We start from the raw sequence: 27,025 nt of genomic DNA, 5'->3' as shown, positions 1-27,025 counted from the left end.
GAGGAGGAGGAGGTCGTCCGATTAAAACCATGAAAAGATATTGCTCGGTTTATCGTAATTCAAGCCGAGTTTAGGGAATAAATGGGAGTGGTGGGTGTCTGTGTTTTGCTCTCTGTGGGTGGGCCGTACGGTGAAAAATAGGGCCTATTTCTTTGTTTGGGTACATATTAGCTTTGGGTTTAATGAGGTGGTACATATTTTTGGTTGTACTTGTTTGTCTCTAGCTCACTCTTTAACTTTACTAGCCTAGCCCAAGCTCAAACCACATAGAGATTTGGCTAAGTGTAATAATACATTTATCATATTTGTGCATGAGTAATAGATTATATAAGAAGTGGATCGAGCCATAGTCTTGAGAACCATAGTGGTCTCGTTTTTTAACCAGGATTTGACCCAGGGTCAGGGATCATATTGGTGACCACGGGTCGGACCCAAGTCCAAAGTCCAAGTCCGGGGAAAAGCGGGAATACCCAAAGACAAAAAGAGAAGAGAGAGAAATTTTAAAAGGAGAAAAAAAGCAAAAAAGAAAAGTTAACGGGCAGGGAGACGACGATGCCGCACAGCCGTGATTGCTTTCACTTTTTTTTTTCTTTTTTTCTTTTTTCCCTTTTCCTCCTGGATTTTTATTTTATTTTATTTTTTCCCCCTCCATTTTTCCCTTTTTCACTTTTCAGACCTCCTCCCTCTTCCTCGCTCTCCAAAAAATCCTTCACATACCACACTCCTCTTCCACCTTCCTCCACTCTCAAATCCTTCTTCTCCCTTCTCCTTTCTCCTCTCTCTCCACCTCCCCTCCTCCCACAACCTTCCAAGTGTTGAGCATCAAGCATTACATGCCAAAGACTATTACCACAAGAACGCCATCAACAACAAAGGCAAGTGTTTGCTCCAATGGCGCTCGAGATAACTTCCCAACAACTTCCCCCGCAACATCCCAATCTCCACCACCGCCTCGCCACCACCTGCGACCTCCACCCCGAGGAGACCTTCACTGGCTTCTGTGCCTCCTGCCTCCGGGAGCGCCTCGCCGGCCTCGACACATCCACCGCCGCATCCGCCACGGGCCGGAAATCCACCTCCGCCATCAAATCCCTCTTCTCTAAGGTCTCCGGCGCCGCCGCCGGAGGAGGCAGCGCTGCATTTGAGCTGCGCCGCTCCAAGTCCTTCTCCTGCGGCCGCGGCGACTCACTTCCTCGCGCTTCCACCTCCTTCGAGCCACAACGGCGCTCCTGCGACGTCCGCGGCCGTAACACTCTCTGGTCTCTCTTTCACCAGAACGGCAAGGAACCACCTTTCGTCCCTTCGTCCTCCTCCGCGGCGGTCGCCGCAGTGGCGGCACCGGAGGTCGAGTGCTCTAACCTAGGGTTCCCCCCTCCTTGCGTGCCTGAAACCCGCGAAGAAGAAGAGGAGGAGGAGGAGGACGACGACGACGACGACGAGATTAGGGTTGTGGATCCCGTCCTAATAATCGGCACCTCCGGAGAAATCGAAGGAGATATCAAGGAGACGAATGATGTGAAGCCTATGAAGCTCCACATAGATCAAGAATCGCATCCGAAAAAACCCCATCCCAAAGACTTCAAAGAGAAAGCCGGAAGCTTCTGGCTCGCCGCCTCCGCTTTTAGCACCAAGTGGCAGAAATGGAGGAGGAAGCATAAGCTCAAGAAGCAAGTAAGCAAAGCAGCGGCGGCCGCCATGCCACAAGAGAAGTCGCCCAAGTCTTCGCGCGGACGGTTCCGTGATACCCAGTCCGAGGTGGCGGTCGATGCCTTCGGCCGGAGGTCATGCGACACGGATCCCCGGTTTTCGCTCGACGCTGGGCGTATGTCCTTCGACGACCCTCGGTACTCTTGGGACGAACCTCGCGCTTCTTGGGACGGATACTTGATCGGCGGCGGCGGGCGATCGGTGTTCTCTCGCCTCAATCCCATGCTTTCCGTCGTCGAGGATGCTCCCGCCCCGGCTATCCAGCGATCCGACGGGCAAATTCCCGTCGAGGAGGACGTTGTTGCCGTCCCCGGTGGCACGACCCAGACGCGTGATTATTACTTGGACTCGTCTAGCCGCCGGCGGCGGAGCTTCGAACGGTCCAGTTCGGTTCGGAGAACGTCAGTTGATTTGAATGAGACTAAGCCGCAGCCTCCGCCGGCTGCCATTGCAAATGCAAATGCTAAGGTGACGCCGGCTGGCGGCACTGAGTTCTACCACTTCCACCATGCGGGGGGCTTTCTTGATCGCGACTTCAGCTCGAATTCTCTGAGGGATGACATCTCAGAGAGCTTCGAGTCTGCTTTCCAGGACTCTCGGAAGGGGGGATCTACAAAGAAATCGAAGAGGTGGAGCAAGGCTTGGAACATTTGGGGGCTCATATATCGGAGAGGAAGTAACAGGGAAGGTCCCAATGTGGTTGAGAGATCTTTCTCCGAGTCGTGGCCGGAGCTGCGGTCGAGATCATATAATGCTAATATCCTCAGGAGCAACAGCAGTGTAAGTGCACGGAGTTCTTTCAGCGGCAGTAATGGTTTTGGGAGCATGAGGAGGAGCAGCATTGAGGTCAATGGGCATGGAAAGAAGAAGAAGGAGGAGTTCGTTCTAGAAAGGAACCGCAGTGCTAGGTATTCTCCGGGCCGGATTGATAATGGGATGCTGCGGTTTTACTTGACGCCGATGCGGAATAGTCGGAGGAATGGTGTCGCAGGGAAAGGAAAGCCACCCATCAGTTCGCAATCCATGCCAAGGAGCATGCTCCGGCTGTACTGAGCCAGTAACTGGCGAGAGATGAGTTATGTTCTTCCTTGGTGTAAAATCGAATGTCTTTATTGTTGTTTCTCTTTGGTTTGGGAAGGATGGTAATTGCATTGGCTCATATGTTCTCTTCTCTACTTTGACAATAAGAACTCTGCTTCTTTTAATTGTACTAAGAGATTAAGATATCGGAAGGAAGAATGTAATCTTAGTTGGAACTCAACAAGGATCTCGAACTTACAATAGTCTTAGCAAAACTTGCCCTTTGGTCTTCGTTTTGTATGTTTGGAAGGAACTTGCAAGGTCAATGTTTTTTCAGACATTCTTCCCTCGCAAGTCACACTTGATTAGTATGATCGTAGATTACATCCACATATTCTTTTGTCCACTTTCTCTTACAGCATTATTGAATTCTTGGTCTTCGACCTACCCTGGAATTCCAGGTCTTATACCTATTTGATACGTCTATTCTTGGCATTGTTCAGTTTGAATTCCTAACATTGAGTCCTCCATCTAGAGCACCGGGTTACTCTCAATTTGCATGCTAGCTTTCCTGTCCATGAAACCTGTCACTCCAGGCAGCTTGTAATGGTGTACCAACAAGACAAAGAATTTGTAGTCCTTCACTATCTTGGATTGGTTTCTCAACATTGTCTCCCTATTCTTTTCTCCCTTGAACTCATCACGTCCCCACATTGTTCTATCCTTGGCGCCTGATTTCAAATCACAAATATTCAATCTTGGATATGGTTATTCTTTGTTGAACACTAGGTGATGCCGCAACAACACCATGTACTTCATTTTTGGCCGTCACCTACAGATATTGGGCATTTGGGCCCTTTCCGGTTGTCAACGTGTATACCAAGAATGACAATATAAAAGCTTCTCATGTCCCTAGAGACAACAATTGGCCCCATCATATATGCTCAGTTCAAATCAGAGCAGCCCACTCAGCTAAGCTTCTGCTGTATGCCATTGCTGCTGCTCTTTAAATTATCATAGGATGCTCTCAAGGTCCACCAACGACCAAGATTCCCGAGAAGATCGAAAGAGACACTTTGAGGAACTGAATTCTTGCACTTTGCATTTATTACAACAAGCCATATATGGTTGGGGATCAAGCAGACGACTTCTAAATGATCAAATTTGGTAGCTATGCATTTGCAATGATCTGATAAAAACAGAAAAAGTCAAGCACTGTGAGGAATTGCTCGCATAACTAAAGAGAATTTATGCAACCTATTTGTTGGAATGCTCCGATCCATATTAGTTCGACCGGCCAGCTTGTGTGCTAATAATGTAAAGTCACACAATTGGGCATTCTTTTGCGGATCAGATTTCCAAGAAGGTGGATGCCACCTTAGAACCAAAGGGAAAATTTAGCAAATCTTTATCCTATTTGCAGTTGTTTATTTATTTTGTTCCTACTTTTATAACCTTGAAGAATGGATGATATTCTGAATGTGAACAACACTTGGAAATCAACTATTCTTGGTAGATGATTAAAGACAGCAATATCCATGCAGCTCAAGAAGAGCTGGGACAGGGCAGCACTTTCCCAGTTCTTTATTCACATGTGGGCCGGAGAGTTTCTGTACCATATTTAACCAAATCCTCTAATAGCTTAAAAGGTAACACTGTATAACATAAAATCAACTCAAAATGCTAGTTGCAACATTCATTTTCAGTGACATATTCCTGTCCGGCCACAGTATCTTCAAAGCTTTTAAACAAGCTAAATACTTGGCATCTTTAATTTCTAAATTATAATGTGTTGAAACATATTAATTTTGGTTTGTAGTTCAGTACCAACTTGCTATTTTATTTAATCTGCTTCTATCATTGGGGCTAAATTCACAAAGCAAATCCGATAACAAAATGAGCTTGAAAAAAAATGAGAACTAAATAATCCCTATCCTTTTTGCATGGATTAAATTCTTCTCACATGAAATCACTCTGCTGTCATAAGAGCTGGCCTTCAGTTAAAGTTGTCCAACCTGTGCTACTCTCTCTCTCTCTCTCTCTCTCTCTCTCTCTCTCTCTCTCTCTCTTTTTCTCTTTTAACAGTGGCAAGCAAAAGCACGCATATTTGATGGATTTAGTACTAGATCTGGCATTGCCATTTAGTGTGGTACCGTAGTTTGTTTGCTGATAGCTAGCTAGACCCCTTCTTTTGCAGGATAGTGATGGTAACTTCTCATGTGTATGCATCCCGTTGTAGTCTTTTACTCAAAGACACTATAGTTTGCAGTTATCATTCGAGGGCCTTGTCAATTGGAAGGCCCAGATCTACAGCTGGATGGCTTTGCTCTGTGGCCCAGCATTTCCTCGATTAGCAGCACGTGTAAAGACTAGCGGTTGTTACGTACTACGTGGGGCTCCACTGTTGAGCTACGTGGAGGAGTCATCAACTTTATATATTGGAACATCAATGGAGCCATCACTTAATCCAAGAGTAGCAGTAGAGCTAATGAAATGGAAGCAAGCAAAGAAAGGCGTGAAGCAGGGGGTGGTGGTGGGCAAGGAAACCAACAACAGCAACAGCAACAGCCACAGCGAGAGCGAGAGCAAGAGCAAGAGCAAGGGGTGAAGTTACCGACGGAGAGCAGCCCGTACGTGAAGTACAAGGACTTGGAGGACTACAAGATGCAAGGCTACGGCACGCAGGGGCACGAGCAACCGGTGGACCGCCCGCACCATGGAGGTGGTACGGACGCCCCCACGCTCTCGGGAAGCGGCCTCTCCGAGTGCGAAGTGCGTGCGACCGACGCCATTAATCGTCAGGGCGTTCCCTAGCCAAGCTAGTGGAAATTTTGCTTTCTAGCTTGTGATCTCATCTGTTTGGCTAATAAGTAGTAGTAATGGTAGTACAAGAGAATACTTGTAATCTTGTAGCTTTCCTTCTGTCTAGTCTAATAAATTTGGTATTTTTCAGTAACATGGATCTCGGAATCTATCTATCTATCTATCCAATTTTCTGCACTGCTGCTCACAAATATCATCCTAAATTATGGTTTTAATACAGAAGTATTTGCCTTAAAAATAAACGTAGAAGCAAATTCGGATAATACAGAAGCACCTTAATTACTAAATGATGGTTTTATATAGGTCGGGCCTGTTGGGTTTGGGGGGAATACTAATTTATTTGGGCTTATAGTTGGGCTTGTCTCGAACCAGGGCCGACCCGAGAATTGCTCTCAGCTATTATTCTACCTCTCTACTTGCAATGCTAGAGAAAATAGAGGGCGAGGATACGAGATGGAGAAGGCGAAGGAGGCCCTAACGGTGGGAGAAGAAGACTCGGATCGGGTCTCCAAACTCGACGTCCGCCCGCACCGCGCCGGAGAGGAGGGCAGCTTCTACGAGGGCTTCGCTACACGTGGCATCCGTGTCGATCACATCCGACCCGGTTCCCTCATCTGCACCTTCAAAGTCCCACCTCGACTCACCGTGAGTTAATTATTCACTACGATGTGATCGATACTTCTATCCCTGATTTCTCTTCGCTCCGTGGAGCTTGTAATTTGGATCGATATTTGAGAATAACTTTCGCAGGATTTGAGTGGGAATTTGTCGCCTGGGGCGATAGCGAACTTGGTGGATGAGGTGGGATGGGCAGCAGTGCATGCCGATGGACACAGCTGGAAGGTTTCAGTGGACATGTCGATCTCCTTCATGTCAACCGCCAAGCTCGACGTATGTGTTCTTATTGGCGAATTCTTTGCGTTTCTCACCTTTCTTTTCTTTTCTTTTTTTCTTTCTTTAATCTCGTTTTTATCTGTGAATAGGATGAATTAGAGATCATTTCAAGGGTTCTAGGGCACAAAGGGGGCTATTCTGGAACATATGTACTACTGAGGAATAAAAAGACTAGAGAAGTAGTTGCCGAGGGTCGGCATTCCTTGTTTGGTAATATGAAGAGCAAAATCTGAATGTATGTGTCATCATTAACCCACTGTTAGGAATGTGTTTGCGTTCCTTTTTTGAATGGTGCAACGTGCCGATTGAAATAAATCAATAATCATAGTGTAATTATATATGCTCTGACATCTTAATATCGTATAATTATGAACCTCTAATATAATTAAATGAAGTGTATTTCAGTGACATGGATCATTGTCTTGTAAAGCTATAATGATTATCTCAGGAAGAAATTTAAGGGTGTCGTCCTTTGAAGGGAAGGTCGTGTAGGTTTATTCAACAACTTCACAGTGCAAAAGTAAAAGGCCAAAAAGTTTAGGTATCTTGTAAAATCCGTTCACAAAATCGGTTCACAAAATCTGTTCAAGATACTTCAGACTGTGCGGAGTACTTATTTTCTGTTTAAGTATTTAATATATTGATTGCCACTTAAATGAGATTGTATTTTGCTGACTTGCTTCTCAGAAAGCTTATTAATGAAAAAGGAGTATTTGACAAATGTGAACAATGGGTACTCCACCAAGATGAGTTATAGAGAAAGGTTTGAGTTGCTTGTTATATCATTTGCACCTTTTCATCAGTGGATGCATGATGAGTCATCAGGGTTGCGATCAGAGATTTTTTTCGCAACCTTAGGAATCATAGAATTTGGAGATTATTCAGGGATATTGTCAGTCTATATATCTCATAGATGCATCAGACAGTGGAGATTAACAAATGAAGATAAATTATTTGGTCCGTTGAGATAGCATGCAGCTGATTTGGTGCTCCTTTTCCTTCTTGGGTATTCTTACCGTCGATTTTATATTACAATTATTACTTCTGTTAAAAGAAGCCTACAGTTAAAAAATCCGGAAAGCTTATTTGTCCTGGTTAACAATTATTGTTGTTTGAATTTCATCTTTATAATGAGATTGCAGTAGATTTAGCCCCTTCGGAGTTTGGATATTATCGCAACCTATCAATCATTGTCTCATTGAACCATAAGCTCCAAATCAATGAGACTCATCATTTTGTGTCTCAAACTGTGTTTTTAGGAATTTTATGTGCATTAGATTGTTATAAATCTTTACTTTTAAGATTTTGCAATTTTGTTTTCCTTATTACGGTAAATATAGATGAATCACTGAATTCCACAGATTGTTCAATTTGATGCTGAAGAATGTAGTGGAATTTTTTTTGAGATATCTTGCTTGTATTTAATTGATTATGAATCCTTGGATATTTTTTTTAAATATTTGTTAAGATCATGCTTATTGATTGTGAAGGAAAATCTCGTTTCCTCTTTTCTCTATACAGAGTGAAATTATTGAGGTTGACATCTTCTCAGCTAAAAGGTTTTGTGATAGCTTCTGTTGTTCATACAGTGCCCATTATCAATAAAACAACATGATACAGGTTTTAAGCCATGCGCTTAAAGGAGTTTGACAAGGAAATTTTATGTGTATTGTTTGTCGTCAGCTTCTTTGTCATGGGGTTTCCTATTGATATGGTTGTTTATCCATATTGCTTCTATCCGGAATGATGTGTAGCTTGAGCTTCTCTGAACATCTTAAAGTTGAAACTACACTTTTGGCTTTGCGGTCGGTTTTTTACAATTTTAATTTTGGAAGCTGCCGTCCTGTTCTAATATTGTATTTATCAAGAACTTGATTGTCACCAGTTCTGTTTTCTTCATTTTGAGAATATTTCTGCAACAATCAGAAGTGGAAAAGCAGATGAATGTGTTTCATGCCTTGAGACAACGGTTTCGATTTAACAAAAATAAAATAGAACTTTCATTGATCTTTTTTATTTGTTTGTGTGACCTTTGTCTTATAGTCCTTTCGTTTCCTGCACAACAGTTCCTTACTAAGTTGGTATCATTCTCGGTTGTTTTCTTCTCTGTGAGACGTTCTGGTTAAGTACACCATTATGTTATGTTCTTTCTGAATATGTATTATATTCAAGTTTGTGATGCGGCCATTTTTGTCTATTAGGTGGCACGCAGCCATCTGTACCATAATCACATGCATTCTTTTCTTTCCCTTTTTTTTTTTAACCTAAAGAGAGGCATATATTCACATGTATCTATCCTTGAAGGAATTGATTATAGGGTATGCAACAATTTATTCTACCTGTAATTTACTGAATTGATTGAAATGAGGAACAGTGCTGTCATGCAATTCTATTCTTCTATGGTATTGCTTGCCTACTAAATCGTTGATCTATATGCAATTATCCTTTTGTTCCTAAAAAATAGCAGGTTTGAACTAATTTGTCGTGTTTCTTGGAAGTTCTATCTCGTAGGTACACTGGTCGTATAGAACTTGTTGATTAACTAAGGTACTGCTGTAAACCCATGCAGTGGTCGTATAGAACTTGTAAACGGTGACAGGGATTTTATGGCGATTTGGTTCTTAGTAAGAGCTTTACACCGCAGGTGGTGTACAAACGGGCTGTGGGTGTGTTTCCTGTTATCTCGCTTTATATTTCCTTTTTTCCAAGTAAATTCAGTTGATCTATATTGCTGAATGTTAGATCAGTTTGCATAACTTGAACTCCAATGTCTGTTTCCACTTTCATGATGCACGACTATGCCCCTTACTGATAGTTCTTTCAACTTGCTGCAAATGTTCGTATACTGTTAGACTTTGATGATACGCTTCAAATCTTGTAAACTTGTCTAGCTAATAGAATGGCCGAGATCAGACATCGACTGTTTCTTCTTTCTTAAGTGAGACAGTCTGCATATGCCATCGTGGACGATGTGCCGTGACTGTGAATCCACGTGGTCATCCAATCGTTGAAGCCCTGCAGTAATTAAACTAGCATTGTGTCAACTTTGGCTGAGTCAATTATTCGGGCTTCTTTGACGGCAAAGCCACCCCATTCAGCACGTCGAATGTCTGACCTTGATTGCGGAAACCAACTGGTTGAGCTACGCGTCCGTGCTGGAGTTGATTAAGTTGGTGAGGTCAAGCACGAGACGAGGTAGTAGGTACTCCTCCTCAGTCCTCCCAAAGAAGACCGTTTCCCTCGTACTGTTTCCATTGTTACTTTACGTTGTTAGTTAATTGAGACGGTGCATACACTGCTACGTTTCACTGCTAATCCTACTATACGATGCCATTGGCCGTATGCTTGCCACATCAGAATCACTACTTTCTAAATAGGAAAAATGTCACAAAATTTCCGTCTTCTTGGATGTTTTATTTAGTGCCGCTGGGGTATGGTAGCCTGGTGGCGGTAGGTGTAGGTGACAGCTCGGGTTAGGTGAACATCACAGACGATCTCGTAACCTTTTGACTCGTTAATCCGCATACGCTCTTTATATTGACGATAATAACCTTCCATCTCGTACCCACCCTCCTCCGCATCTCTCGCCATAATTACCACCTAACTCCGAAGTATAACTCCTCCCCCTCCTTCCATCTCCGTAGGTGGCAGAAATCCCTCCGCATGGCGGCGATCTCGCACTCTCTCGGATCTATTTCTCTATCTACTTCCAGGAGATCTGGGCTCTCGATCCACGATTCGAGTAGGGTTAGTGTACCCTTGTTAAGGAGCAGTTTTACTAGTATTAGTAGTAGTAGTAGTAGTGGCGGTGGGGTTAGCAAAGCTATTAGGGTAGAGGAGAGATGGATCTTAGAAGGAGGTAATAGAAAGAAGAATGAGAGGAGTAATAGAGGGGCCGTGGTATGTAGTGCGGGGATGGAGGGGATCGGGAGGGGAGTGGCAAAGAGGAGGGAAGGGTTAGGATTGGGGTTTGTGATCCCGGAGAGGGCGAAATTGGTGGTAATGATGGCGATGGTGATGTGCCTCTGCAACGCGGATCGCGTCGTCATGTCGGTGGCCGTCGTGCCCCTCGCCGCCAAGTACGGCTGGTCTAGCTCTTTTCTCGGCATCGTGCAGGTTAGCATTTCTACACCAGCTTATTTGAGAGATAATTTAATGCGATTTTATTTCGTTTGCTTCTTCAATCTTCTTTCTAATTTGGTGAAACCATTAGATCAGTAAAGGAGTTAATAAAATGTTGTAGGTTGTTGGTGGACTCCATGTCATGCTCCACCAAAGTATTATTAACATACATCATTACCTTCTCCTATTAATATGCGGTGGGCTCCACAAAGTTTGTCGTTATTTTAGACGCGCACTACGTAGTATTTGCACGCCAAAATTCCACTGTGTGACGTAGTCAACAGGTTCCATTTCGATTTTCGTAAAAATCCTCAATTACAAAAAGAAAAAAACAATAGTATAAACTCAACACAGTCATCAATGGGCGAAGCCCATTATGTTGCCCATAGCCCATCTTAAATATTACATACCCATATACGTAACCAAAGAAAAAAGAAAGAGATAACGATGAGTTGGTTACTTTAAGTTTCTTGGATCATTGCGTTCCGTGCACTATAAATAGATTATAGATCACAGTGTTCCAGAAAAGCGTTGACGTGTTGTGATGTTTCTAACCTATGCAGTCGTCGTTCTTATGGGGATACCTGTTCTCTTCGGTGGCTGGAGGGGCTCTTGCGGATCGATATGGAGGGAAGCGAGTATTGGCGTGGGGTGCGGGCATTTGGTCCCTCGCCACTCTGCTAACTCCATGGGCTGCCCAACACTCCACGGGCATGCTACTTGCGGTTCGTGCTCTCTTCGGCCTCGCAGAGGGTGTCGCCTTCCCTACCATGAGCACGCTCTTACCACGGTGAGCGCCTACCCAATCTCCTATTCTACTATCTACTCAATCTCCTATTCTACTCATTCAATAACATATCAACATGCATGTAAGCAAGAGTATTTCAAAACTCATTGGTGGGTCCATGCTTGCATTAGGATGAATTTATATTTGGCCTATCACAACGTTTGGCTGCAGCATTTTCAAGCCCAACAGTTACTGGCATCCCTTGATGCTTACTCTATTGGCAATTTCCACTATATGCATATGAGCTCTAGTATCTAAGTTTTTGTGGAAAGGGAAAGAAAGATAATCCACATAGACTGTTGGTTGGATTTTAATCGTAGGCTTAGTTAGTTAACATATTTCCACAATTACTAAGATATCCCTTGCCTAAACTAAAGCAAAAGGATATCTTAGGGTGTTTCTAGTAATCAAATAAAATGAATTTGAAACGGATAGAGTCTATTATTTTGAATTTGCTTTTTATGAAAATAATATGAATTTGGTTAAATTTGTAACAAAACAATAGAAATGTAATGCGTAAACCATCACATTTTTAAAGATGACTCTAAAATGAAGTTGTATCTGCTTTGTCTGCTAATGACTTCCTCCTATTATCAACTCATAATGTGAATAGGTGGTTCCCCAACCATGAACGAGCCACAGCAGTGGGTATCTCCATGGCTGGCTTTCATCTCGGAAATGTCATAAGCTTCCTTGCAACACCTATCATCATGTCACACATTGGAATCAATGGAACTTTCGCGCTCTTTGGATCCCTTGGATTTGCATGGCTGGGTGCATGGTTTCTATCGATCTCAAATGATCCTCGTGATAGCCCACTCATCAGCAAGGCTGAACTGCAGCTGATTCGAGCTGGGAAGACTGATTCACAAACAGAAACCGCTGGCAAGTTCCCACCTATAAAGGATTTGCTGTCGAAAATGCCAACATGGGCTGTCCTCTTGGCAAATATTGCCAACAACTGGGTAAGCTTGACTGCAATTGGAAGCACACTCAGATAAGGATAACTTGATATTAACCTTCTGAAAAGATCTAATCTAATGCTCTACATTCTCCAGGGTTACTTCGTACTTCTCTCATGGATGCCTGTGTACTTCAAAACTGTATGTAATTTAATTCCGTATTATGTATCTACTTGTTTGTCATTGTCCCCGATCTTTTATAATGACTTACTCCAATTTATAGGTTTATGCTGTCAATCTGAAACAAGCTGCATGGTTCAGTGCACTTCCATGGAGTGTGATGGCTTTGTCTGGTTATGTTGCAGGAGCATCATCAGATTCTCTTATCAAATCTGGTTGCTCTGTAACGCTAGTTAGAAAAATCATGCAGGTGCTTTCTTTGTTCTAGTCTACATCATAAAATTTCCTTTTAAAACGAAGGAATTTTGTTTTCTCTGATGTTATGATCATGGCATTTGTGAATCTATTTGATTAATGTGACATTGTGGTTGGTTTCTTGGAATATTGCAGTCCATCGGTTTTATCGGGCCAGGTATAGCGCTTTTGTGCTTAAAATTTGCCCGAACACCAGCAGTCGCGGCAGTTCTCATGACAATTGCCCTGAGCTTGAGTTCATTCAGTCAAGCAGGCTACTTTCTAAATGTGCAGGTAAAAAACTAGTCAGATTCTCCAAACTTCTCTTGGCATTAGTATATCTTAAGCATGAAATCTCTTAAGAACAGTAATTTAATTGAACTGCATCAAGTCTAAGCATGTCTTTAAATCTGATCTCTAGCTGACAATGGTTTTTTTTAATAATTCTTCTGAGCAGGACATTGCTCCCAAAAGTGCAGGATTTCTACATGGTATGTTCGTATATTGCATGGAGAACTGTCTGTTAGTCCATAACTAAATCACCTGCAGCTCAATTGTACAGAATCTAAACATTATCTGCTTGTAAACAGGGATCACAAACTCTGCAGGCACGCTTGCTGCCATTGTCAGCACCATAGGAGCCGGTTACTTTGTTCAGTGGTTGGGATCTTTCCAGGCCTTCCTCACACTCACAGCAGTACTATACTTCGCCTGCTCAATTTTCTATAACATCTACGCCACTGGAGAACAAGTTTTCTTCTGAGCTATTAAATTTTTGTCAGATTGTAGAATTATTTTTATGTAATTGTTCGGAAAATCCGTCGAAGTGTCAATAAATAGAGATATCAAATTCTCTGCTGATCTGCTCACATGTCTCAATTTGTAAAGTTGAGCAATAGCATGAAATTGTTACTTTTCTTTTTTACTCTAAGCATATCCCCCTTAGTTACTACTTACTAGTTAGTTACCTTTTAACTCTGCAGCTTCTATTTAATGGCCAAAATAATGAACAAGATTCAGAATACACTAGGAGGATCAAGTATGATTGATGTCCCCAACCCACCGTTCCCTTTGGAGGAATATTTCTTTTTGCAACAGTATCATTCTCCTCGTGTTTCAATGGACCTGTCACATTATTGTCTTTGATAAGTAATAGTCCATTTCTTTTCTTTTGCGTAAGGCAAGCCAATCTCAATTTATTAGTTGATTAAGATTTTAATAGAATCTTCGGATCAAGTATGCCATAACACTAACGATAATGAGAAAAATGTTCGTTTTAATAATTAAAAAGGGGTATATAATATTCTAGCTATAACAATTTAATTAGGACAACATTAAATTACACCTTCTCTCTCAAAAACTATAGCATAATAACACTAACATCTCCGATCCGTGTAATCTTATGCCATTTTCGAGATTGGATTATATAAAGAGAAGCCTAAACAATAGTATTAGTTCACATATGTGGAGCTTAATCAAGTTTTATTAGATGATTAAATATCGCTGTAGCAAAAAATAGGAGTAAGTGTACCATCGCCATCTCTCAAAGTATCCTGCTAGATTTTTTTGGCGGCTCTAGTGATATCTGTCTCCTCCTCTTTTGTCTTCTCCCTCTCCAGAACCGTTAATTCCCTTCCTCTAGCTTTTTGAAAGAAAAAAAAATATCTTGTATTCTTTTTTGTTATAAAGCAATCCGGGAAGATAGTTCAAACTCGTAACTCGGATCTCTCGTTTCCCGTCACGTGTCTTTCCAAATCCCGTGACGCTTGCCACCTCTCGTTTATAATCACCAATCCGGAGGAAGGTTTCCTCTTCCTCTTCCTAACCAAGAGGAGGAGACACGGGTAAAGTCCTCACTCGATCCATCTCCCGATTTATTCGAGTGGATTACTACTATATTTGCATCACTTTCTCTATCGATTTAGGTAATCTTGCTGTTCTTTGTTCTAGTTCTTGAAATCCTGAAGTGAAATCATCCATGGCGACCAAAACCGATACCAACGGTGGTGCTACCGTCGCCGCTGCTAAAGTAAAAGCGGTTGCACATCCTTCAGCGGAGGAACCATCCGAAATCGCATCCAACATTGCTTACCATGCTCAGTACTCTCCTCACTTTTCCCCTCTCAAGTTTGATCCGGAGCAAGCTTTTTACGCCACGGCAGAGAGCGTTCGGGATCACTTGATTCAGGTGAGTTACCGCGATTTTAGTACTAAGGGACGCAATGAGTTGCTATACTTGGTTTGTTCTTTGACCCTTGGGGCTTGTTGCAGAGGTGGAATGAGACGTATCTCCATTTCCATAAAGTTGATCCCAAACAGACGTATTACTTGTCGATGGAGTACCTGCAAGGTCGTGCTCTTTCGAATGCTGTCGGGAATCTTGACATTGCTGATGCGTATGCTGATGCTTTGAGGAAATTTGGGCATGAACTTGAAGAAATTGCAGAGCAGGTATCGATTAGTTTGTGCTGGTTGTAGCTTAATTGTTTCTCTCATGGTTTAGTCTAGTTTTGAACGGAAAGTAGTGGAAAGTCTTGGAAATTAATGAAAGCAATAGGAAATCAAGGGACGTACGAGAAAGAAATTATATGGTATTAAATGACGCAATAGCAGAGGTCTCCATTAGCAAGCTCATGCAATTATCTTGAGTTTTAGCTCTAGTGACTTTACCATAAAGATCAGCTATATTGAAAAGCAGAAATCTATATGATTGAGATATGTTTATGAGGTTCCTGATCTGTGCACTATTGGATCCTGATCAGTGTCAACTTTAGCAAATAGTTACTAGAGCTTGAGTTAGTGCTGTCAAGATAAATGAGCAACTCGACCTCGGCTCGGCTTGAATGTAAACGAGCCAAGCCTGAACAGAATTTCAGTCTCAAAATTCATTTCGAGCTGAGCCTAAGCATAAGCCGACTTTGTTTGGGCTCAACTCGATAAGCTCAAAATTGTTGATACATATATTACAGTTCTTATATTCCTCTCTCTCCCTTTCTACATTGGGTAATGGTGGCAGGTGGAAAAGGAAATCTGGGGAAATATCTCTTTCATAGCTAGTCTCTCCCTCTCTCTATAAATTGGTAATGGTGGGAAAGCAGATTCTGGGAAAGATCTCTTTTACAACCAGTTGTACATACATAGGGCTTTTTTTCCTCATTTACAATGCCAAATTCCCCTCTCTCTCTTGATACATAGGGCTCGTTAGTAGCTTGAATTAGCCTAAGCTGAAATGCAGGTGAGCTCGGCTTGAACAAAATTTTAGGGTCGAAATTCATCTTGAGCTGAGCGGTGACCAATTGGGTAGTATTTTCTAAAATAAGATATATTTTGTTTGGCTTTATGAAGTTAACTCTCAATTTTGATTTCTTGGTTTTGTTTAGGAGAAAGATGCGGCTTTAGGAAACGGAGGCTTGGGCAGACTTGCATCATGTTTTTTGGATTCAATGGCAACACTAAATCTGCCTGCTTGGGGTTATGGTCTACGATATAAGTATGGCTTATTCAAGCAGCAAATAACCAAGGAGGGTCAAGAAGAAGTTGCTGAAGATTGGCTTGAGGTATTATCAACAGTATGAACTCTTTCAAAATCTCAAGCCTTTTGTTCCGTGTTAATAAGTTGTTTTTTCTTGATGTATGACTTGGCAGAAGTTCAGCCCATGGGAGATTGTCAGGCACGACATTGTATATCCTATTAGATTTTTCGGCCATGTTGAGCTCTCCCCTACTGGGTCGTAAGTGCAGATTTCTTAGTACTGAGATGAATTTTTTTTTCAGCATTATTAAATGTAAAGTTGTAAACATTTGCATTCTCTTTTTTAAAATACCTCTATACCAACAGGATCGTCTTTTTTCCTTCCATGTGTTATATTATGGCTGTACATAGTAGGAATCTTTGCCCTGTGAATTGTTTTTATTCTTCTTGCATGCTGTCCTGTGCCAAATCAAATAAACCACAGAAAAGCTGTAGCATCACCACATTTTGTTGAGCACAAAATAGTTATGCTGCCAACTGAACCTCCATATTATTTATATTACTGGTAATATGTGTAGAAGTTTTTTGTGAAGTATGAATGATGGATCTGATGACAAGTAAGCTGTCGACAGTTACAACAGGTCAATAGACAAAAAAGGCCTGTCTAGTCAATACATGTCTTTCCTATATTCCCTTCTGACAAAAGAGACTGCGTTCATTTTCATTATTGATTAGAGAAAGCAACTTTCAGTCTTCATGTGGTATAAAATATTGTCCTTTTCTAGCAATTATATGTCAATTTCCTAGAAGTCTGCATCTTAATCATGTCTTTTTCACACTCCTTGAATGGTTTGTGGAATCTCTTCTTGGAAAACATGAACTTTGGTGACTCTTTTTAAACAGAAAGCTAGAATTCTAATTTTGCTTAGAAAGTAATCAAATTAGTTCTGCAGATTGAACCTTTATATCCATTAATGAGTGTTTTTCATTCTTGATGTTTGCACGTGGTAGTCGAAAATGGGTTGAAGGAGAAATTATTCAGGCACTGGCTTATGATGTACCAATTCCTGGATACAAAACAAAAAATACAATCAGTCTTCGCCTTTGGGAAGCTAAAGCTAGTGCAAAAGATTTTAGTTTATTTGAATTCAATGATGGACAGTACGAATCTGCTGCTCAACTACACTCTAAAGCTCAGCAGGTATGTTCTACATAAGGCATGATGGGATGTTATTATTCTTACCTTATCATTACCTAGATCTACTTATCCATTGATTCAAAGCCACGTGAAATGTCCAGTTTATGTGCCATCCAGTAATGCATTGGTGCAGCACGGACAATTTTTTTATTTTCTTTTGTTCCTGTGCTTTCTTCTTTTGGTATTTGATATTCCCCTTTCTCTTGCCTGTTCCATTTTTCCATGCTATCAAGTTGCCTTGATTCTTAAATGAGTAAGCTTTGTCATCAAAATTATTGCTACTGCAGATCATAGTGGAAAATGGAAGTTCAAAAGTCCAGCATTGTTTCTCAAGTTTTTAAGAAACTAGTCACTGATTTATTTTATCTCAGTATTGTCCTTTTATTAATTATTATTCACCCATTTTTTTTGTAAGCAGGTGGCTGTGGAACATTAGATTTTTATTATTTTAACCCTGTGATGGCTAATAGAACTTTACACTGTAGATATGTGCTGTTCTATACCCTGGTGATGCTACGGAAAATGGCAAGATTCTTCGATTGAAGCAACAGTTTTTCTTGTGCAGTGCATCACTACAGGTACAAAATGTGCTGACCTGATAAAGTTCTTCATGTGATCTCTTTTATTTATTTGCTACCTACTCTAATTCTGTATTGTCTTAGATTTCTAGGTATATTTACTTATGCCATATCTGTCACACAATTTCACAATGACTAAGAAAAAAGTAAAGATCTTCAGCATCTGAAATACTTCTCTGAATCTGTTTTGCCTATGAAGTATGGATCAGGTTGAGAAGGATGACTCCAGCAAAAGCATTGACTCCTTCAGTAATCGAAATTTTATAGTCAAAGTGGCAGTTTGCTACTTCTGCACAAAGTATGCAATAATCTATGAGTTTATTACAAAGGATGGAGTTGATCTCTTTTAGCTACCAGGCTGTTAGCATATGAGATCTACGTATTTAGGTTTTCAACATTGCAAAGTTGGATACGTAATCTTTGCTGAAACTATTTGCAGGATATTATTGTCAGATTTAGGGAGAGAAGAGCTGGTAAAGTTGAGTGGTCTGAGTTCCCTAACAAGGTTGCTGTACAGATGAATGATACACATCCAACTCTTGCAATCCCAGAATTGATGCGATTATTGATGGATGATGAGGGACTTGGTTGGGATGAAGCTTGGGATGTGACAACAAGGTAAACTCGTGGTTAGTTTGTCTTGGGATTTGTTTTTCTATCATTATTTTGCCTACCAGGTTTTTCCCATGATATCTAGGACTGTTGCATACACCAATCACACAGTTCTCCCAGAAGCACTAGAGAAATGGCCACAAGCTGTAATGCGGAAACTTCTTCCCCGTCATATGGAAATCATAGAAGAAATTGATAGGAGGGTATGATCCTTCTGCTTATTATTCTCATAAATTTTAATGGGTCATTTTGCAGGTTTGCGTAACCATTTTTTTTTTGTCTTTTGAAGTTTATGGCAATGATATCTTCCACCAGAAAAGACATGGAGGGAAAGATACCCTCCATGAGGATCCTAGATAGCTCGAATCCCCAGAAGCCTGTGGTGCGAATGGCAAATTTATGTGTTGTATCTTCTCATAAGGTAAGACTGTCTCTTTGTTTGAATAAAGTGAATGCTTAATCATTTTTCATGTTCCTCTGTGTGACTGCTAAATTGCATGTTACCAGCATCTTGAAATGTAGTAATGTTAGCCTGGGTAAAAAGAAGGTCAGTACCCGTGTCCTGTGATGTGGTCAGCTATGTTCCTATATAAGTGAAAGTGACTTCACTTTTCCTGCTTATTGGATGTTATTCTTATCCTTTATCTATGTATTCTTTAGTTATGTTAAATATTCTAACAATTATCCTATTACTAGATATATTAACGTTTAGTACAAAATTAATTTGATTTCATATTTTCTATTTCCGGACCCGCCTGCTGGTTGACAGTTGTTTTTCTCTCCAACTTGTTAATAACCTGCTTCCTGTTTTCAATGCTTACTAAAAACATGAAGAGCAGCGTCTTGACAATCCCCCTGATCCTTTCTCCAAGCACAATATATTGCATTGATGTTTTTATTAGAATTTGCTCTCTTTCTAAGTTAGACATAGATTTTAAATGAACTTGATCACAATATTTGTAGGTGAACGGAGTAGCACAATTACACAGTGACATCTTGAAATCAGAGTTATTTGCAGACTACGTCTCTATATGGCCCGGAAAATTTCAGAACAAAACAAATGGTATTACACCTCGCAGATGGCTCCGTTTTTGCAGTCCTGAGTTAAGTGGCATAATCACCAAATGGTTGAAGTCAGACGGGTGGATCACTAATCTTGATCTCCTCACGGGGCTCCGTCAAGTATGTAGATGTTGCTTGCTTGCTTATATGCTTTCAACTTTGTGCTTTTCGCTATGCACTTTAGAGTAACATTCTGTTCAACAGTTTGCTGACAATGAAGAGCTTCATGCTGAGTGGGCTTCGGCAAAGTTGGCCAATAAGCGTCGACTGGCACAGTATGTACTTCAAGTAACAGGTGTGACCATCGACCCAAATAGCCTCTTTGACATACAAGTTAAGCGCATTCATGAATACAAGAGACAGCTGCTGAACATTTTGGGAGCCATTTATAGGTACAAGAGATTAAAGGTGAAAATCTATCACTTTCAATCAAAATTACCATTGACATTTTATCTGTATCATAAATACTGAAATAGACTGAGAATGTTTATCAGCTGCAATTGTCTGCTAGTAAAATCTGCCAGACTAATTTGACTAATTTGATTACCCACCCATCGCTTCACCTATTGTTATTAAAATATTAGTGTTTCAGCGTAAGTACATTCCAGCATCTTATGGATCACATCTGAGAAATTTCAAACTTTCAGATGTCCAAGTTTCATTTATTTGTCTTCTGGAGTCATTGATGCCCAGTGTTAAAACTTAATTGAAGAATTGTTATAACTTAAAGAAATTTCAAGCTAAAAATAATTGATTTTTTGGTGCTGCTTTGCAAGTTTGTTTAAAAGCTTGTTCAGTCATACAATCTAATATGGCTATTGAAACTGATCAATGTAGGAAATGAGCTCAGAAGAGAGGAAGAAAGTGACTCCGCGTACTATCATGCTTGGAGGAAAAGCATTTGCAACATATACCAATGCTAAGAGAATAGTCAAACTGGTGAATGATGTTGGCTCTGTAGTCAACAATGATCCTGAAATTAACAACTATTTGAAGGTATGATAATTTTAAATTTTAGTTTGCCACTAAGGCAACAATCTCTCTTGTATGATCCTGACCAAATTAGTTGCAAATTTTCTCATGCTACAGTATACCAGTGACCTTGGAAATTTGACTAGTCAAGTATAATCTCTATGCAAATGTTTCAGTTTTCATTATCCTTGCTGAGTCTGCTGAAGGAGATTTCTTTCTGCTTTCTTTACCGTGATGTTTCAGCTTTTTCTTTCATATTTATGATACTGAGAAAAAGTTTTTTTAAGAGATATATTCATTTGTTATAACATCTTATTACATCTGTGCACTTAGTACAGTGTATCAAGACTAATTAAGGTAGTTGTTCGTAACCAAATTTTCAGGTTGTCTTCATTCCAAATTACAATGTTTCTGTAGCTGAAATTCTCATTCCTGGTAGTGAGCTATCTCAGCACATAAGTACTGCAGGCATGGAGGCAAGTGGCACGAGCAATATGAAATTTTCTTTAAATGGTTGTATCATAATTGGGACCTTGGATGGAGCAAATGTTGAAATCAGAGAAGAAATAGGTGCAGAAAATTTCTTCCTTTTTGGTGCCAAAGCAGATGAAGTTCCAAGGCTGCGGAAGGACAGAGAAAATGGACTGGTATATGCTGAGCCATTACATGCTACCTTCTTAGTGGTCTCTTAATGCTTAATACTATAATAGCATCCAGAGCACCTGCAATAGTACTGTTTATAGTATAAAATCACCCAGGATCCATGGAGTTCGAATCATGAATCTATTTGTGGCCCTCTGCAATATTCGTTGCTGTTGGGCACTGCACATCATTCTTATAAGTTCTATATGCACCCATAGTTTCAAATTATATTAAAATTATTTATCTAGCTTCCTTGGACGTTTGGAATTTTATGAAACAGGGTTGCTAACTTGATTCCTTTTGACTTTCTATAGTTTACACCCGACCCACGTTTTGAAGAAGCCAAACATTTCATAAGGGCTGGTGCATTTGGTAGCTACGACTACAATCCTCTCTTGGATTCTTTGGAAGGAAATTCTGGCTACGGACGTGGGGACTATTTCCTAGTTGGTTATGACTTCCCAAGCTATATTGATGCACAATCAAGGGTGGATGAAGCATACAAGTAAGTAAACAGACTCGAGCATAATTATAATTTTATTTCTATTCCAATCAATGCCCTACAAGTAGGGAAAATGACTTACCAATTTGATGAACGATTGAATGTGAAGATTCTGCAGAAAGGTCTTCATTCATATGTTATACTAAATCAACTTAAAAGCAAGAAATGTAATTTTTCTCAAACTATAGATCAGGCTCGTTCTATATCTGACGGTTTGCTCTGTATTATTTTCTGTTGTAGGGATACGAAAAGATGGCTAAAAATGTCTATCTTGAGCACTGCGGGAAGTGGCAAATTCAGCAGCGACAGGACTATTGCGCAGTATGCTGAAGAGATATGGGATATAAAGGCCTGCCCTGTTCCGTAATCTAATTAAGACGGAACAGCAAGATCAAATTCCGAAGAAGTTACGTTTATGAGGGAAGAAGACAATAAACTTCTACTAATAATATAAGTCTGGTTTCACTGCACATGTATATATATATAAACGCATGAGGCAGGGATATAACTTTGCAACAAGAATGTAACATTCAGGCGTCTTAATTTTATTCCGGCGAATAAGTTCTTAAGCATTTTAGATGGACGTCTTGGAATGGAATATGTCAGTCTTATGTATACCGCATAAGTTTATTTCATTTAATGAAAAGTCAAAACTGTCAATCAAAATCATATGATCTGTGACGGGATCATGCATGCATAATAGGTCCTTGTTTTTCCCAACAAACTTCTCGAGCATAAATCAAAATAATATCAAGCCTCCATGTGAATTCTCAATCAATCTGATTACAAAGGATATCATCAATTCTTGATATTAAGTATTGATTATGTGAATATTCAATTTCTCCAATTCCAAATTGTTCTCCAGTCACCACGTATACGGGGATCGAGATATAGAGTAATGAAGTTCATAAGAAAGCATTGACGAATTCTCACAATAACCTGAATATAATACGTGCATTGATTACCAGCTGAGTTCACGTTTTCTCGCAACCAAAAAGTCTACAAAAGTATTCTTCTATTAGAACGTAATGTGATGATCAATAACTATATTCGAGTGTTTTTGCTGGGAAAATGAGAGCAATAACTAATGAAATAAGTATCCTACGGAAAACTCAACAGCAAGGCTATTCATGTTCCCTCTTTATCTTGTCAGAAAAGGTCAGCATGATTTAGAAACTCAATTAGGTAAAGGTATTGTAGTCCAGAAATGCAATCAAACTTATTTGACAACTCTGGCGAGGTTTCTCAAAGGGCTTACATCGATGAGCTTCTTCTCGAGGTCCATGAGCGGCTTCTCATAGTAACAGGCTTGGCTCTCACCTTGGGAGGCTTGAAATGGGACAAATAACTGAGGCACCCGCCCTAAACGTTGGGATCGATCTCATCAGGCCAATGGTACTCGTGCTTCTTCCCCTTCCTAATCTTCGCCACCACCGGATTGGGTGAGCTCCTCCTCCTCCTCCTCGATCCCCCCAAGGAGTTAAGAGCGACGCCATTAAACGAGCTCCGGAGGAGATCCGAAGCGGAAGCACTCGAGGAGGCGATGGAAGCCATTCCGGTATAGAAGTTGAATTCCGATGTGCAGGAAATGGGAAATGGGGGTGGTGGTATGTATGTATGTATGTATGTATGTATGTATGTATGAATGCGAGTGGAACTAGTAGCATCGTGAATCGTGAACTCTTGCCACTTCGCCTCTTCGAACACATCACACGTGGCAATCACGTCGTGTGCTTGCTTGAGGTAACGGTGCCGATGACCGGCTAACCCGCAGTTTTCGCATCTCGTTTTCACCCAGATAATATCCGTTAGCTAATCTCTCTATTGTATTTGTAGATGGAGGAGGAGGAGGAGTTGCATTCAAGAATAAACTAATCAGATTGGATGCATCTGTTTGGATAGTGACAAGACTCGTCACCCACTGTACTTTGCGCTAAGAACAACCATAGGGAACAAAGCATACCAATCGATCGATCCAAGCCGGCCCGGGCTGACCTAGCCTCTCAACTAGAGGTCTCCTTCGTCTGCCGCGTGGATTCTAATTGTTTGCTTCTCCTCTCGATCCCTCAAATAGAGAGGTGTTAAGCTTCCTAAGTCCATCATGCTCTTCAACACCTCCGGTGATCAAAGGCTGTGCAGCTACCTCAGAAACCGCCTCATTTCCAATCTGTCGATATGTTGCCTTTCGTATGCTTCGGCTTTGACAAATGCGTGACCAGGTTACTTCGCAAAGTTCCATTCTTTATAGTTGTCGTCTAAGTACATGAACGACTGGATAAACCGTTCAATTTCTCCTCTCTCTCTCTCTCTCTCTCTCTCTCTTCTTTTCTCTTTAAATTAATTCATTGTACACATTTATTATATGAATGTGTAAGCCGAGATTGCCATTTGGGCTTGGCCCCTGGAACGTTGGATCTCATGAGTATTCTATACCCATAGATCCAGCTAGCACTGAGAACAACTGGGCTTTTGACTTATCCATTGAGAAATTTATAACTTCCGCCACAATCTTTAAGACATTTGCATATATGACTTAAGATGGTATTTTGTCAGAAAGAAGAAGGATGAGCGTCGGATCGTTGCATCAGCAATGGACGTCCGAGATCTTCACCATTACCCGGTTCTCTACAACCGGAACCAGACAAGATTCCCTCTGCACTCCGTGCTGCGAGACAGGTCACGCTCCGATCACTGTCGCTTTAATTGCCCACACTGCCTCTTATTCAATTGCAGCGCCTTTTCTAGCTTAAATTAACAACAACGAAGAGTGTATCACTATTGTAATCCCGCGGTCTCACCACCACTATCCTGATCCTCCTAGTCCTAGCCAGATAAGACTCGAATCAGCTGTCCTCGTTGGGAGGAGCACGATTCCTACAATGACCCTTAATTGACTCAATTAATTACTTGTCAGAGAAAAATCACTAAAAAAACAAGAGCCGAGGCAGCACAGTGCGCGCTCGTTCCTTCTTTTTTTTTTTCGAGACCGCGAAATTGGTGCTCGGTCAAATGAATTCCTTGTGGGACTTATAACAAACAGTTTAATGAACTGCACTACACCTACTAATCTCTTGTGACTACTTTGCTTGCATTACGATTTACTACACCTCCACAGGAGTGAACAGATCAACGAGAGCAAGAAAAAAATGGCGAATAAGGTATCCAACATCTCCGATCTAATCCACCGAGTTGCTTCCTCCTGCCTCACCCACCGCCTTCCCGGCGGCCACGGCCTTGACAATGGAGAAGAGACGGAGATCGAAGATGACGACGGCGAAATCAACGACCCACGCGGATCCGAAGCAGAGGAGGAGGACGAAGGGCTTCGGATCTGGGAGGAGGAGAAGGGTGGCGGTGGGGCCGCGGGTTTGGAGCGGGTGAGGGAAATGGAAGCACTAATGGGCCAGATCTTCGAGGCCGTCTCCGCCGTGAAGAGGGCTTACATCAGCCTCCAGGAGGCGCACTGTCCGTGGGACCCGGACAAGATGCGGGTCGCGGATGCGGCAGTGGTCGCGGAGCTCCGGAAGGTGGGGAGACTCCGGGACCGGTTCCGGCGTGGCGGCGGCGGTGGCGGCCGTGTCGGGTCCCTTGTTTCGGTGACGCCGCTGAGGGAGGCGGTGGCGCCTTACGAGGCGGCGCTGGACGATATGAAGAAGGAGCTGAAGTCGAAGGAGGCGGAGGTGGATAGTCTTAAAGAGAAACTTCGGAGCTCCGTCATGCTCGGCGCTTCCGGGAGGAAGGGGCGCCACCACTTCAGCAAGCGGGTCGGATGTATCACTGGCGTAGGTAACTAACTATAACAACCCTCACATCTCGCTCTATTTACTTTAGAATGCCAAAACAACAAATTTGGGGAGATTTGCATGTAGTATAACACCTAAATTTAAATTTTAAGCACATTTGCAGTTTTAGCTGTATTTTTCATTACATTCAAATCCTTTTGTTTTAAAAATAAGCTAAAACATTTAACTGTAAGTTTTTTTCGCTTTTTGAGAGAGAATGGGGATTAAACCCAAATCAAAATAACATCTCACAGTGACATCTGGATTCATAATAGGGTGTTCAACGGATGTGAAACTTGGTCCTAGGTGCTTGATGTCATAGATGAAGCTTTCAGAAGGAAGGAGGAAAAAAAAAAAAAAATCAATCCAAATTTTAGCTGAGTTAATTTTTTTTCTTCTTCTTTTCTCTCTCATCGAAAGTTCTTTGAGCTTATTTTAAGACGAGGTGCTAGTGCAAAATAGTAAATGACCAGAGTATAGGACGTTTATATGCAAATTCTCCGATAACTTCAATTGAACGGACGCCGTAAGGATATTTTGGTCATTTTGGAAAACACGGCAGGAGCACAAGGGCGCCCGACGGCGGAGCTGTTCGAGGCGTGCATGGAGGAAGTGAAGTCATCTTCCAAATCCTTCACCTCCCACCTCCTCTCCCTGATGCGCTCCGCCCGGTGGGACATCTCCGCCGCCGTTCGCTCCATCGTCAACTCCACCACCACAGACGGCCGCCGCGGAGACATCTCCTCCTTGGAAATCCACCACAACTACCCGTCCATCCCCGACGTGGGCCCCAAGCATGCCAAGCACGCGCTCGAATCCTACGTCAACCGCCGCCTCTTCCACGGCTTCGAGAACGAGACCTTCTACATCGACGGCTCCCTCTCCTCCCTCCTCCACCCCGACGAGTTCCGCCGCGACTGCTTCGTCCAGTTCCGCGACATGCGCGGGATGGACCCGGCCGAGCTGCTCGGGATCCTCCCCACGTGCCAGTTCGGCAAGTTCGCCGCCAAGAAGTACCTCGCCGTGGTGCACGCCAAGATGGAGGAATCGCTGTTCGGCGGGACGGAGCAACATAGGCAAGTGGTGGCTGGGACCCACCCGAGGACTGGTTTCTACGGCGAGTTCCTAAGGCTGGCGAAGGCGGTGTGGTTGCTGCATCTGTTGGCCTTCGCTCTGGATCCGGCCCCGAGTCACTTCGAGGCGAGTAAGGGCGCCGACTTTCACCCAGATTACATGGAGAGCGTGGTTAGGTTCGGCGGGGGACGAGTTCCGCCAGAGTTGGTGGTGGGCTTCTCGGTCGCTCCTGGGTTTAAGCTCGGTAATGGTTCAGTGGTTCGCGCCAGGGTTTATCTTGTGCCACGAGGTCGAGGGCAGTGATCGAGTCCATTTCATCACCGCTTCTATTGTTAATCCTTTCCAAGAATTCTTGTTCATCTATCAACTATTTCTATAAACCATTTTGGGTGTCCTAAAATACATATAATTAAAATAATCCTTACTATCTCTTTGTAGCACCATCATCGGTCACATGCAACG

At 42.0% G+C, this 27,025-nt stretch overlaps 6 protein-coding genes across 6 annotated transcripts; all 6 read left to right on the top strand.

The window, feature by feature from the left end:
- The first annotated feature begins 664 nt into the window (after positions 1-664).
- LOC140775401 (protein OCTOPUS-like) lies at positions 665-3,035 on the top strand. The gene has a single exon (XM_073118675.1). It carries the CDS (start codon positions 892-894, stop codon positions 2,758-2,760), a length of 1,869 nt encoding a protein of 622 aa, XP_072974776.1. The 5' UTR covers positions 665-891; the 3' UTR covers positions 2,761-3,035.
- A 2,176-nt stretch (positions 3,036-5,211) lies between these two features.
- On the top strand, positions 5,212-5,672 carry LOC140776546 (uncharacterized). Its single transcript, XM_073120283.1, has one exon. The coding sequence runs from the start codon at positions 5,221-5,223 to the stop codon at positions 5,539-5,541; it is 321 nt and encodes a 106-aa protein (XP_072976384.1). The 5' UTR covers positions 5,212-5,220; the 3' UTR covers positions 5,542-5,672.
- Positions 5,673-5,975: 303 nt separating this feature from the next.
- On the top strand, positions 5,976-6,777 carry LOC140775406 (uncharacterized). Its single transcript, XM_073118680.1, has 3 exons — positions 5,976-6,195; positions 6,301-6,441; positions 6,534-6,777. The coding sequence occupies exons 1-3, from the start codon at positions 6,004-6,006 to the stop codon at positions 6,675-6,677; spliced, it is 477 nt and encodes a 158-aa protein (XP_072974781.1). The 5' UTR covers positions 5,976-6,003; the 3' UTR covers positions 6,678-6,777.
- Positions 6,778-9,928: 3,151 nt separating this feature from the next.
- Positions 9,929-13,530, top strand: LOC140775405 (probable anion transporter 2, chloroplastic). Its single transcript, XM_073118679.1, has 8 exons — positions 9,929-10,560; positions 11,130-11,356; positions 11,967-12,318; positions 12,412-12,456; positions 12,539-12,685; positions 12,826-12,963; positions 13,127-13,160; positions 13,260-13,530. The coding sequence occupies exons 1-8, from the start codon at positions 10,108-10,110 to the stop codon at positions 13,430-13,432; spliced, it is 1,569 nt and encodes a 522-aa protein (XP_072974780.1). The 5' UTR covers positions 9,929-10,107; the 3' UTR covers positions 13,433-13,530.
- An 825-nt stretch (positions 13,531-14,355) lies between these two features.
- Positions 14,356-22,376, top strand: LOC140775570 (alpha-glucan phosphorylase, H isozyme). The gene is made up of 16 exons (XM_073118950.1): positions 14,356-14,513; positions 14,620-14,857; positions 14,941-15,120; positions 16,050-16,226; positions 16,315-16,400; positions 17,153-17,342; positions 17,825-17,917; positions 18,357-18,535; positions 18,615-18,732; positions 18,819-18,950; positions 19,493-19,711; positions 19,796-19,999; positions 20,429-20,587; positions 20,947-21,210; positions 21,520-21,710; positions 21,948-22,376. The coding sequence occupies exons 2-16, from the start codon at positions 14,648-14,650 to the stop codon at positions 22,072-22,074; spliced, it is 2,529 nt and encodes an 842-aa protein (XP_072975051.1). The 5' UTR covers positions 14,356-14,513; positions 14,620-14,647; the 3' UTR covers positions 22,075-22,376.
- Positions 22,377-23,619: 1,243 nt separating this feature from the next.
- Positions 23,620-26,990, top strand: LOC140775385 (protein GRAVITROPIC IN THE LIGHT 1). The gene is made up of 4 exons (XM_073118649.1): positions 23,620-23,926; positions 24,261-24,383; positions 24,823-25,493; positions 26,052-26,990. The coding sequence occupies exons 1-4, from the start codon at positions 23,883-23,885 to the stop codon at positions 26,864-26,866; spliced, it is 1,653 nt and encodes a 550-aa protein (XP_072974750.1). The 5' UTR covers positions 23,620-23,882; the 3' UTR covers positions 26,867-26,990.
- The last annotated feature ends 35 nt before the right edge of the window (positions 26,991-27,025 follow it).

This window comes from Typha angustifolia, chromosome 14 (assembly GCF_048772165.1).
Source record: "Typha angustifolia cultivar Huaian chromosome 14, ASM4877216v1, whole genome shotgun sequence".
Classification (NCBI taxonomy): domain Eukaryota; kingdom Viridiplantae; phylum Streptophyta; class Magnoliopsida; order Poales; family Typhaceae; genus Typha; species Typha angustifolia.
Note: the sequence above shows the minus strand (reverse complement) of the source record. Positions and strands in the feature narration are given on the sequence as shown.

What these genes read in the sequence shown, in the direction of transcription:
- LOC140775401 (XM_073118675.1), top strand. Translation starts at nt 892, where the DNA reads ATGGCGCTCGAGATAACTTCCCAACAACTTCCCCCGCAACATCCCAAT.
- LOC140776546 (XM_073120283.1), top strand. Translation starts at nt 5,221, where the DNA reads ATGGAAGCAAGCAAAGAAAGGCGTGAAGCAGGGGGTGGTGGTGGGCAA.
- LOC140775406 (XM_073118680.1), top strand. Translation starts at nt 6,004, where the DNA reads ATGGAGAAGGCGAAGGAGGCCCTAACGGTGGGAGAAGAAGACTCGGAT. An exon ending in AAGTCCCACCTCGACTCACC is followed by an intron (nt 6,196 to 6,300) that starts GTGAGTTAATTA and finishes TAACTTTCGCAG; the next exon opens with GATTTGAGTGGGAATTTGTC. An exon ending in TGTCAACCGCCAAGCTCGAC is followed by an intron (nt 6,442 to 6,533) that starts GTATGTGTTCTT and finishes ATCTGTGAATAG; the next exon opens with GATGAATTAGAGATCATTTC.
- LOC140775405 (XM_073118679.1), top strand. Translation starts at nt 10,108, where the DNA reads ATGGCGGCGATCTCGCACTCTCTCGGATCTATTTCTCTATCTACTTCC. An exon ending in CAAATATTGCCAACAACTGG is followed by an intron (nt 12,319 to 12,411) that starts GTAAGCTTGACT and finishes TACATTCTCCAG; the next exon opens with GGTTACTTCGTACTTCTCTC. An exon ending in GCTACTTTCTAAATGTGCAG is followed by an intron (nt 12,964 to 13,126) that starts GTAAAAAACTAG and finishes TCTTCTGAGCAG; the next exon opens with GACATTGCTCCCAAAAGTGC.
- LOC140775570 (XM_073118950.1), top strand. Translation starts at nt 14,648, where the DNA reads ATGGCGACCAAAACCGATACCAACGGTGGTGCTACCGTCGCCGCTGCT. An exon ending in TAGAAGAAATTGATAGGAGG is followed by an intron (nt 18,733 to 18,818) that starts GTATGATCCTTC and finishes TGTCTTTTGAAG; the next exon opens with TTTATGGCAATGATATCTTC. An exon ending in GTGTTGTATCTTCTCATAAG is followed by an intron (nt 18,951 to 19,492) that starts GTAAGACTGTCT and finishes CAATATTTGTAG; the next exon opens with GTGAACGGAGTAGCACAATT.
- LOC140775385 (XM_073118649.1), top strand. Translation starts at nt 23,883, where the DNA reads ATGTTGCCTTTCGTATGCTTCGGCTTTGACAAATGCGTGACCAG. An exon ending in TTTGACAAATGCGTGACCAG is followed by an intron (nt 23,927 to 24,260) that starts GTTACTTCGCAA and finishes GTATTTTGTCAG; the next exon opens with AAAGAAGAAGGATGAGCGTC. An exon ending in CACTCCGTGCTGCGAGACAG is followed by an intron (nt 24,384 to 24,822) that starts GTCACGCTCCGA and finishes ACACCTCCACAG; the next exon opens with GAGTGAACAGATCAACGAGA.